The sequence below is a fragment of the Dasypus novemcinctus genome, chromosome 7 (genome assembly GCF_030445035.2).
Source record: "Dasypus novemcinctus isolate mDasNov1 chromosome 7, mDasNov1.1.hap2, whole genome shotgun sequence".
In the NCBI taxonomy this organism is placed as follows: domain Eukaryota; kingdom Metazoa; phylum Chordata; class Mammalia; order Cingulata; family Dasypodidae; genus Dasypus; species Dasypus novemcinctus.
The window spans coordinates 79,325,702-79,336,939 of record NC_080679.1 but is presented as its reverse complement, the minus strand read 5'-3'; the positions used below and the strand labels follow the sequence as shown (position 1 = coordinate 79,336,939).

The window sequence follows — 11,238 nt, the reverse complement described above, 5'->3', positions numbered from 1 at the left end:
ATATGTTCCCTTCCTTCCTCTTTTTCCCCATAAAGTAGGACAGCATTCAACAACGGGTGATATTTTTGGTAAGTGGAGCTCAATAACATCTAATCGTTTCTGGAGATGTGTTTGCTTTGTTTCCTATCACTTCTTCCAGAACATTATGGATACAAACAAGATGAATGTTGATGCTGGTTGATTTTCCAACAAAATGCTCTGGATTCACAGCCAGGAAGCAGTAGCACAAAAAAACTCCCATTGCCATGGTTGAAGCACTTAGCAGCCTCCCACCCCTACCCCAAGCACAGCAAAATACAAATGACTTGAAAAGCACAAAGGGCTTAAGAAGAACACAAGGAAGTCTGATAAAAATACACATTTATTAGAAATTTTTAAGCAGCATCATTTCCAGTTCCTTTTCTAATCAAAGTACATTTCAAAGTAATTACAAGAATCATTCAAAACATGAGCCACAAGTATTTCGAGAAGTCAGGAATACTCAGTAGTATGTTTCATTTATCCACCCATCCATCCATTCACATAGTTTGACGAATGTGCAGTATTAGCAAAGAAAGGCAGGAACGCTATTATAGAAATTGTGTATTCCCGCCATGGTTCCCAGATTTTCTACAAAACAATCCTATTGTAGAGACAATACCAGATATTCAGAAGAAGAGCTAGACTGTACAGTACATTCTGATAAAAAAATGTACAGATTTAGTAAGCCAAAGGACCTAAAAAAGGCTAAGAACAATTTCCCTTTCAAATTGTGTTCAACTTAGGAAATGCATTTTCTATCTTCTGCAGTATCTGAGGTGTTGACCATCAAATTCATATGCCAATCCAACATGCATTGCTCTCTGTAAATACAGCTATTAATCAGGTTAACATGTAATATTGAATATTAAGTGCCAATGTGTAAAACAGCAAGGTTTGGAAACATTTCCTGGACAATTCCATAAGAAATGAGTAATGGCTCTTTCTTTAGAAATGATACAAGGCCCCAAGGCAATTGTTTTCCTCATTGAATCACTGACAAATTGGGCAGAAACTTTTATTCATAAATTCAATGACTTTATAAGCTTTCCAAAATTTACAAATGTACAGTGTATTTATAGCATTACCATCAGTTTCAGTGCAAAGATATACATGTAGTATACCGTGATAATTATTTGTAAATATATGATATGCCACACATAACAAAAAGGACACACAAAATAGTTTCCATTGACCAAATAAAGGGTCAAAGGTGATATATATATATGTGTTGTGTACATAAAAATATATATATATTTTTATGGAGTACTAAACGTTGACTTTTTTCCATCTGATTGTAAAAAATACATGTGCAAAAGTGTGTTTCTATTTCCTAAACAGCTGGCTAGCTATACCTCCGAGTCCTCTCTGACAAGAGTAGCAGTGTCTATAAAAGTGTCTTCTGTTGCAGAATAGCATCGAGTTGGGTCTCTACCCTGAGGAATTTCAGCAGGAAGAGAAGATGAGAGGGGAGGTGATGTAGCACCATCTTCTTTTTTCTCCTTCTCCATCTAAGACCACAACAAAACCCATCAAAAAGACAAAAACAAACAAAAAAAAGCATGTCATGATTGGAAACTTCTGTGTGAGGAAAAAAAAACCAACACTGATCTTTGCCAGTTTGCATAGAGTAATCTGAGCGTATATCTGATTTAGCCAAATAAGTTATTTCTGTTAAAAAAAAAAAAAAAAAAGCCTGTACTAAGAAAAAAAATTTTTAATTACCTCTCCATAGACAGGATTTTCAAAGTTGGTATCTTGTTTTGGCTTTCGCTTGAAGAAATTCCATTTTGTTGCCTAAATGGAAAGATGAAAAAAAAAAAAAAAAAAAGAAAAAGAATTTCAGTCATGGAAATTTAGGGTGGGCTTCTTTTACCCTGTCTAGGTTTAAAAATTTACTCTCTTGAAGGACAATGTAATCTGGCCAGGCATTTAATTATTTCTATGGTCGCTGAACACTAACGGAAACCCCCTGGGCTCTCCTCAATTTATAATTTCAAAGCCCTGCCTTAACTTGAAATTTATAGTTACAGAGTCTGTACTGATGGTATCTGGAAGCTTTGACAAGCAGATCTCTCTGGCTTTTCCAATAGAGAGAGAGAAAATAAAACACACAGGCAAGAGATTTCTTGAAGCTTCCTGAAAAGTGGAGGCAAAGGCCAAATTCTAACTCTAATTTCTTTGGTCAACTCAAGATAAAAACCCTTCACGGAGGCTTATTGTTTCTTCCTGTAATCACCACAACAATAGCACTAACAAAAACATTTATTGTGTGCTTACTGTCAGTGATTAATCCTAAGAGTTTCTGAACCCAAAGAGAAGTCACCCTGGACTACAGTGGTGTGTCCTCCTTGTTGAGAAGAGGGCCGTGGTGGCAGCGCTGGCCGCAGCTCTGCTGAGAGCTGGTACACAGCTATGTGCCAGTAAGAGGCCTGGCAATAGACAAGGGAACAGGACAACTTACTTTGGCAAGATGGAGTACCTCTTGGTCTGTGGAAGGGGTGACCAATATGTGAAGAGCAGATGACTACAGAAAGGACAGGAAAGCCCAGGAGAGGCCATTGGCCCACATTTTAGTGGACCTACCTCCACACACGGTGCACCAAGGGGAAAAGGCATTCTTGCCAGAATCCCTGCATTGGGAAACTTGCAGTGGGGAATGTCAAAACCTTTCAAAGTCATTGCTTTAGTAGGGACTGGCTACTTGGAGTTAATAAGCAGTTAATAGCAAGATAACCTGTACCACACTAATGAAAGAAGTTGTTGATATGGGAGGAAGGGGGGTTGTGTGCAGAGTGGGGTATATGAGAACCTCTTATATTTTTTAATGTAACATTTTGTGTGATTAACTATCTTTTTAAAAAAGATAATAATAATGAAAAAAGAATATTAAAAAAATAGCAAGATAATCACTTGTATCCTTGGTACATGTGGTGAAATTAATTATCTAAGAGCCTCTGCTGCTTTAATTTACACTGGCGGTTCTTAGTGCCCAAGTGGCAATGGACACTGGATAATTTCTGGACTTACCAAGGAGGACAAACTTGGAGAATCCTATCCTGACTGATTCCATCCTGACTGATTTTAAAAAGAAGAAGAACTGATGTACAGCAAAGACAGGTAGGAAATAGAAAGAGACTACAATTGGCTAAGGTCTGCCCTCATTAGAGTCTTTCAGTGCTGTTCACTTGGTTCCCAATAACTGATGAGCAGGTCTGAGGTTTCAGCACCTATCCATATTTCCCTGTACTGCATGGGTTGGGGGATACCTTTTTGGAGTGAAGATCAACTAGACTTGGAATGCACTGAGAAAAGAAACAAAATTGGGAAACCAAACATGGGACATTCAAGTATTTTGGAAATTCATTCTGGGAAACACTTTAAAATGTAGCTTAAAGGGGGGAAAATGTTCAGTCCCTTGAAAACAAAGTTGAAAATGTTCTAAGGCAATATTCAAATGTGTTTATGATCCCACGTCTTGGGATTGGTGAGCCTGTCCCTTAAATTTGCCTGGGATTAATAATACCAGCTCAGCAATTTCAAAGTTCTTTCCAAATCTCATATCACTTCAGTAGCCGACCACTGTTACCTGAGTTCCACCAGCACTTGGGGAGGATGGTTTCATCTCTGCAGCACTCTCTGAAAAGTCGATGGAACTTTGATAATTCTGATTATCCACATTTCTGGATACAGACACCTGTGAAGATATAGAGGGTCCTTATTCAGAATTTGGTAATAAATAAGGTTTCCTGTTAATTCGGTAGGTCCTGTTTACCACCTTCTTCTCCCACAGACTTGGTCAGGCAGAATTTTTATTACATGGGATAGACCTGGTGGCTCAGGTCTAGACACCACTCCCATTCTCCCCAATTGTAGAGCACCAAGCATGAAGGGTGATCTCAAGCCTTATTCCTGGGAGACAAATACACTCCTCACTGGTCACGATCTCACTTATTAATAGCCACTCCTATTCTGTTCTTACTCCTGCTATTATAACCATATTTTTGGCTAAAATATAACCTGGCTATATGTTGGTAGACCATATCTAAGAAAACCATCATGAATAATTTCCCCAAATGCATTGGTAAACTGAGAATCAGATCCTTAGATACTTGGAATAAAACTAATCATTTCAGAGGACTGCTCAAAATAGGTTAAATTTTTGAAAGGCAAAAGGGCATGATGGAATTAATAGCCCTCTAGACATCTTCTGTAACATTCATATAATTTGGAGGTTCCTTCATAAGACCATGAAAAAGAAAGTCACTCTTTTCCCTATATTTTTACATTCACTATTTCATTTCTTCTCTAATTTGTTCATGTGTTTGTATACATTTTTAAGTGAAAATGCCAAATGAAATGTGAAATGAAAAATTTATCATGTGCCTACAGTACAAAGAATTATCTTACATTAAAAGGTGACATATCTTCTGAGTGCAGGTGGGAACAATGAAAATGCATGCCACTGAGGTCACAGCTGTTTTGACAAAGAGGGTACAGGACAGTTGACCTGCACTGGAAGTGGATTTGGGGCTATGATCCAGGCCTAATGAAAAGTTCTTTCCATTCCTTGCTAGCTCTTGTTAAAAAGGCATCCACCTATCAACTGTGGAGACATCTGTACTGTTTAGAAAAGTATGGGAAAGACAAGTCTAAGGAGGGCAACCATCAGTCTCTCACCCTCTTCACTCACCTCAAATCACAGTCCTGTCATTATGGTGACTAACAACTAAGAATGTATCCAGCCCTCCAAATCTCTGCATAATGACCTGACAATCATTCCTTCACTCATTCATTTCACAAATACTTATGGAGAACCCGTGGTTTGTCTGGCACTGTGTTTGACAAGCCTCTGAATGGACTACACCCCTCAGAATGAAAGGCTCTTCACCACCGGCCACAGAATGCAGTCAACGCTCAACAAAAGGGCAGCAAAACAGGATTCTGATCATGTTTTCAGCTCTCCTGTACTTGTGTCAGTCGTGTCACTGCAGGAGGTGGAGTTGAGAAATGGACCTCTGTGCTTCCATTTGGAGGGAAGGTTAGGAGAATTGCAAGAGGGCAAATACTCAATAGAATAAAAACCAGCAAGAGCAAGAATTGAAAAAAAAAGAAAAAGGACTATGTTTTCTTACCGGGGTTGGCAGAGTCACATTGACAGCACTGTCTCTGGTTGCATACATTGGGTTTTCAAATATCACAGGCTGCTTCCCTGTCTCCATGACAAAGTGTTCACTCTGAGGGAAAAAAGGAGAGAGATCACACCTATTGACCTGGATCATTCACAAAGGAAGGTGCTTTCCTCACACCTGGAGATAACACTATTCCCAACTGACCCAAATGTTGACATCTTTGAGGATAAAAAAAAAAAAAAGCCAATAACTCATCACTCATCACCTCAAGGAACTTCGAATTTGAAATCTCTCTGGTCCTATGTTACAGATACCTCATTTGAGATTGGATCTGAACAAAACAGAAAAGAGGGGTTGCTAGAAGAAGAGCAAGAATAGAAAATGGGGAGATAGGTGAGAATGGGCAGGGAGAGAAAAAATACTGAAAATTATTTCCTTATACTGATTACATGGAAGCCCTCTGTGGTAGAACTGTGTTAGTGTTAGTGCACTCGTAAAGTAACATGCTTGGCCAAAAAAGAGGCATTGTTAAACCTATTTTACAGATATAATCAGGGAGAGTCAGAGAGATCAAGCTCTGTACCCTTTATGCGCTAGCTGACCCATACCAACTAGTTAGAAAAACTTGATACTAAGGAAAACATATTTCTCTATTCCTATTCCAAAAACAAAATGGTCACAACCCTCAATTCAATTCTAGTTCAACTGTTTATGACTTCAATTGAATTAGTGTGGGGGGAAATTTACATTTTATTACCAATGTTGTTAAGATACATTTGGGTAACGTACCCAATACCTCCTAGCTTTGCCTGTATAGTGCAGACTGCAGTATGAGAGGCACACTGCATTTCCTTCTTCACTATGATAATTTTGTCCTCTATAAAATTTTATGTTTATCTTAAAAAACAATAAATGATTTAACCTTCAATAACCACTTGAAACCACACTCACCATAGCCATTGATCTGTCAATATCAGTTTCAGGCCCCAAACCAGATACTCCAATATCCATGGTAACATCTGCCCCTGATCTGAAGGTCACCCCATTTTCATTTTCAGAAGATTTTACAAGACTGCTTAGGCTGGAAGGAAGTAATTGAAACAAATTTTTCTGAGTAAATTTTCCTTTGCACAGCCATTTACTAAATCTTGTTTAAATGACATGCTTAATTCCCACTCTAAGTTTACACAGTAGTAAGCACCCCTGGATACCTGGAAACAGAGCACAGTCCTGAATTCACGAGATCTAAGAGAAGGCTGAGCTGGGCATGGGCAGGAATAAAGATCATACCCCATCAACCCAAAGGGTAATATGAAAGCCCACCAGTGGAGCACAAGGATTTGGCTGTAAAATGTGATAAGATGTCACTCTGATTTTGGAGAAGCACCTGATTGACATTGTGATGTAAAGTGACTTTAAATCCTCACTACTTTTTTTTCCCTACAGAATAGGTAGTATAGGTACCGTACATTATTAATGGTAAAACTAATATGAAACTGACCTTGGCAGCTTGGGCAGAGAAAGCAAAAGAGTACCGGTTCTCCGATAACGGAAAAATAGTGCAATCACCAATGCTCCAACAATGAGGATCACGATGATGGTCAATAGTGTCGCCATGGCTGCTAACGAGGGGAGAAGGGAATGAATCGATATGCGAAAAAGGAAAAGAGCCAACAAACTCAGAGGTGGAAGTCCTCCTCAAAGATTGGGCTAAACAGAAGATCAGCATTTGGTGTGGGGGCCATGGAGTATTTCCAGTTTGCTGATATTCTTGAATCTTACTTGTTTCTGTAGAAATGCCTTTTGAAAGCCCGATTTCACAGTAGCTTCCTGTATAGCCATCAGAACACCTAAAACAAAAGGAGACTCTTTCACTTGCCATTGCCTTCATAGGCCCCACTGCAGTTTTATAAGCACAACCTGAGATAGAGCTTTGACTCTGTAAATCCCATGTTGAATAGACAATGTATCCTATGTGACTTTAGTTTATTCTGCCAAGAGATAACACAAATCTGACTTAGGAGATTTACTTTCCATAGAAGGACCTTTATAAGGGTAGTCTCATAGAATAAACTGGAATTCTTCCTTAGAAGTAAAAATGGATAACATGATTGTGTATTTTCCTTTCATATGCTATTATTAACTTTTCAAAAGTATCTATCTTGCTTCCTTTGTCAAGAATCCTCTTTGAGAAAGTGTAAACTATAATGTAAACCATTATCCATGTGGTGCAGCAGTGCTCAAAAATGTATTCACCACAGAAGCAGACTTGGCCCAATGGATTGGGCATCCACCTACCACATGGGAGGTCCACGGTTCAAACCCGGGCCTCCTTGACCTGTATGGATCTGGCCCACATGCGGCGCTGATGCACGCCAAGGAGTGCCCTGCCACGCAGGGGTGTCCCCTGCGTAGGGGAGGCCCATGCACAAGGAGTGCGCCCTGTAAGGAGAGCTGCCTAGCATGAAAGAAAGTACAGCCTGCCCAAGAACAGTGCTGCACACACGGAGAGCTGACACAAGGTGATGCAACAAAAAGAAACACAGATTCCCAGTGCCACTGGTAAGGATAGAAGTGGTCACAGAAGAACACACAGCAAATGGACACAGAGAGCAGACAACTGGGGTGGGGAGGGAGGAGAGGGGAGAAATAAATAATAAATCTAAAAGAAAATGTATTCACAAAATGCAATGATGTCTCATGATGATGAAAAAGGTTTTTGATATGGGAGGAATGGGGTGAGGGGGGTGGGGGGTATATGGGGACCTCATATTCTTTTAAATGTAACATTAAAAAAAAAAAGACAAAAAAAAAAAGAGTCCTCTTCTTCTCAAATCTTTAGCCCAGTTATGCTGCACATCATAAGTGTTTTTTACTAAAGCAACTCTGCAATTTTACGGCAGTTAATAAAATTGCCAGGTGAGCAGGGAAACATTCCATGCCATTCAAAATATGGTCCACAACTCAGTGGCATCGCCTTGGAGTTGCAGAATCCCTGTGAAGGAGAATTGCATTTGAACAAGATCGCCAGGTGATTCTGGTGCATATTATATTTTAAGAAGTACTGCCTTAATTCTCTGCAAGCTGGTTCAAATATGAAAATTAGTGAATTAGTAGGGCTACCTCAAAGTCACAAACATCCCCAGAAGAGGCAACTCTGGCCTCAACATTCAGACTTACTTGCATTTGGGGGTGCCATGCTGATCAAAATAGCAAGTTCCTCCATACATACACCTGCATGCGGCGGGCATGGGGAGAGGAGGTTCGATGGCTGCAGAAAGGGAAAGCCATGCACTTGTTAGGAAGCCACACCCACCCAAGCAAACTTGGGTCACGCCCAGGGCCTGAGTGGGGGTGCCGGGAAAGGCTAATTAGTCTCCCTGTCAAAATGGTACATTCTGAGCTTAAGTAGTGATAAGCTACATTTTCCTTATTAGGCAAATGAATTTCCTTAATAATAATAAAGTCTTGTGAATAACATACTAGGTGGAAAGAAGGGGCCAGTTTGTAGCATTTCCCCCTAAAACACTGGACAGGTGAGAGGTACTAGACTCCAGACGGCATCTGGCAAAAGAATCTTGAACATTAACATTCTCATCATCTCAAGCAGAATTCTGCTGTGAGTCCAGTTAAAATCAAAATAGTTAGGCATGCCTCAACTTCAACTAAAGGCTTAAAAGCTTCAGCAACTGATCAACAGACAGACACAGACACATAGATACTGATAGATATTGGACAGAGAGCTTCTCATTTTATGTCTTCCAAAGCTCTCAGCTTCCACATACTCCCTGGATATGTCTGAGGAGCCATTCCTAAGACACTGAATAAATGGTTACTACATGGGTAGTAAAGGGATATAGATATCCACCTGGCTAGGTCCGTGAATTTGAGCTTATATTCAAATTTCAAATGTCACAGATCCTTCCTGAACATCCTATCCAGGAGCCACCCCTCTCCCAGCCTAGTTCACCCCACCTCATCCCACTTAACCTTTTAAGATTTGTCCATAATACTTAAGCTTGAAATTATTTTGCTCAAAATATCTTTCCAGTATTTTCCCAATGACATTGGGATCCTTATCACCTCAATTTAGAAGACATTAAAAACAGTCTTGCCCAAGAATAGGTGATCCATATCATTCAGGATAAGAACTGAATGACCACTTGTTTATTCTAGCTTACATGTGCCAACAACATTACTTTTTTTCATTATGTGGCCCTTTACAGCAGTCACAACTTTGACATGAGCATGTGAGTACAGCGATGAGCGTGCTCTAGCCTTTCCCTCTGCACTGCATAAACTCTTCCCACCTTGGGAACAGATTCTTCACTTTGAAAAACCCCAGGGTGAATTTGGAGCAATAGGATTCCAGTAGAAAGTGAAAGGAAGAGACATCTTATTAAAAATCCACACTTACATGCCTTTACAAACCAACACAACAGTATAGATTCAGGGCCACTGGATCTGTAATTCTATGAAGTTTGAGTCCCACTCTACTTTCCCACATTTCTCCCCGCTCCATCCAGCCATCCTCTCTCTAGACTGCAAAGGACCCAGCAACACGGCCCCTGAGGAGGGCGAAGGCCCAACATGGAGCCACTGGAGGAGCCGTCCAGGTCCCCAGACACCACGAATGCCCAGGCACTGCTCCCACCTGCATCACACTCAGTGGAGCTCCTCTTTTTGAAGTGGGAGCCTTGGGGACAGGCACAGCTATATCCAGTAGGTGTCAGGAGGCAGAGGTGGCTGCAGACACCTTTACAGGGGTTGGGCACTGGAAAGCAGGAGAAGAGTGGTTAGGTCCCGAGGAAAGCCTGAATGCTCCACCCTAACAGGCCAGCTGGTGATGGCAGAGCCCAGTCAGCCTCCCCACACCTCCAGGTCACGTGCCACCCCCAACACACCCTCATCTACACTAACATCCCTGCCACCCCACAAAGTGGCACCATCCTTCCCTGTACCCTCCATCCCTTTTCCACACCATTCCCATCTCGTCTTATCATCATTTACCTCCTCTATGACCCTGTCAGATTCTGAAGGTAGGGGGCTGACTTGAGACGGCTCAAAAGAACGAGTCAGAGCCCACTACTATATTCAGAGTTGTCATTTCCCAAATTAAGGTAATGATATCATATATGTTAAGGTAATAATAATGACAATATATGTTAAGGTAAAATACTGTGAATGTGATTTCCACTCCAATCCTCTAAGGAGAACTTTCTCTAGACTTGAATTTCCTCATTTGTAAGGCAAGAGAATTTATAGAGGTATGATTAACTGTGGCTGCTAATCTGATCCATTTTCTATTTAATAATATCGAAACCATCCAGAGAAATTCAGATTTCAATTAATCTGGAACAGAGTTCTTCTGGATCCCAGCTTAGTATATATCATGATCACATTGGAATCCTTTTCAGACTAATATTTTGTCCTGATTCTCCATCATCCAAAATATTGCCATAGACAAGGCATGGCTCTAAAATAAGACAGATTCTTATGTTAAATTAAGAATTAAGCCTACAACAAGGATTTCAAGTATAAGAAACCAGCCCCAAGGAAAAATATAGTATAATTTCTCTTATATGAAATACTTGGGAAGCCAACTTGGCCCAATGGATAGGGTGTCCACGTAGACATGGGACATCCGTGGTTCAAACCCCGGGCCTCCTTGACCCGTATGGAGCTGGCCCATGTGCAGTGCTGATGCGCACAAGGAATGTCGTGCCACGCTGGGGTGTCCCCAACGTAGGGGAGCCCCATGCACCAGTAGTGCGCCCCATAAGGAGAACCACCCAGAGGGAAAGAATGTGCAGCCTGCCCAAGAATGGCGCTGCACACATGGAGAGCTTATGCAGCAAGATGATGCAACAAAAAGAAACACAGATTCCCGGTGCCGCTGATAAGGATAGAAGTGGTTACAGAAGAACACACAGTGAATGGACAGAGAGAGCAGACACATGGGGATGTTGGGGGGGCAGGGGGGCGGGGAAGAGAAATAAATAAAAAAATAAATCTAAAAGAAAAGAAATACTTAGAATAAGAAAATTCAGAATTGGAAAAAGTAGTGGTTACCAGAGGTGGTGCGTAT

At 40.8% G+C, this 11,238-nt stretch overlaps 1 protein-coding gene across 2 annotated transcripts in view; it reads right to left on the bottom strand.

The window, feature by feature from the left end:
• Positions 1-343: 343 nt before the first annotated feature.
• Positions 344-11,238, bottom strand: part of LOC101434015 (low-density lipoprotein receptor-related protein 2-like) — a 122,119-nt gene continuing 111,224 nt past the window's right edge. For both annotated transcript variants that reach the window (XM_058300682.1, XM_058300683.1), the window contains 9 exons: positions 9,805-9,924; positions 8,331-8,421; positions 6,933-7,000; positions 6,652-6,772; positions 6,102-6,231; positions 5,154-5,255; positions 3,608-3,715; positions 1,744-1,815; positions 344-1,529 (listed from right to left, as the gene is read on the bottom strand). In XM_058300682.1, the coding sequence (XP_058156665.1) occupies positions 1,368-1,529; positions 1,744-1,815; positions 3,608-3,715; positions 5,154-5,255; positions 6,102-6,231; positions 6,652-6,772; positions 6,933-7,000; positions 8,331-8,421; positions 9,805-9,924 (974 nt within the window). In that variant the 3' untranslated portion in view covers positions 344-1,367. The remainder of the gene's footprint in view (positions 1,530-1,743; positions 1,816-3,607; positions 3,716-5,153; positions 5,256-6,101; positions 6,232-6,651; positions 6,773-6,932; positions 7,001-8,330; positions 8,422-9,804; positions 9,925-11,238) is intronic.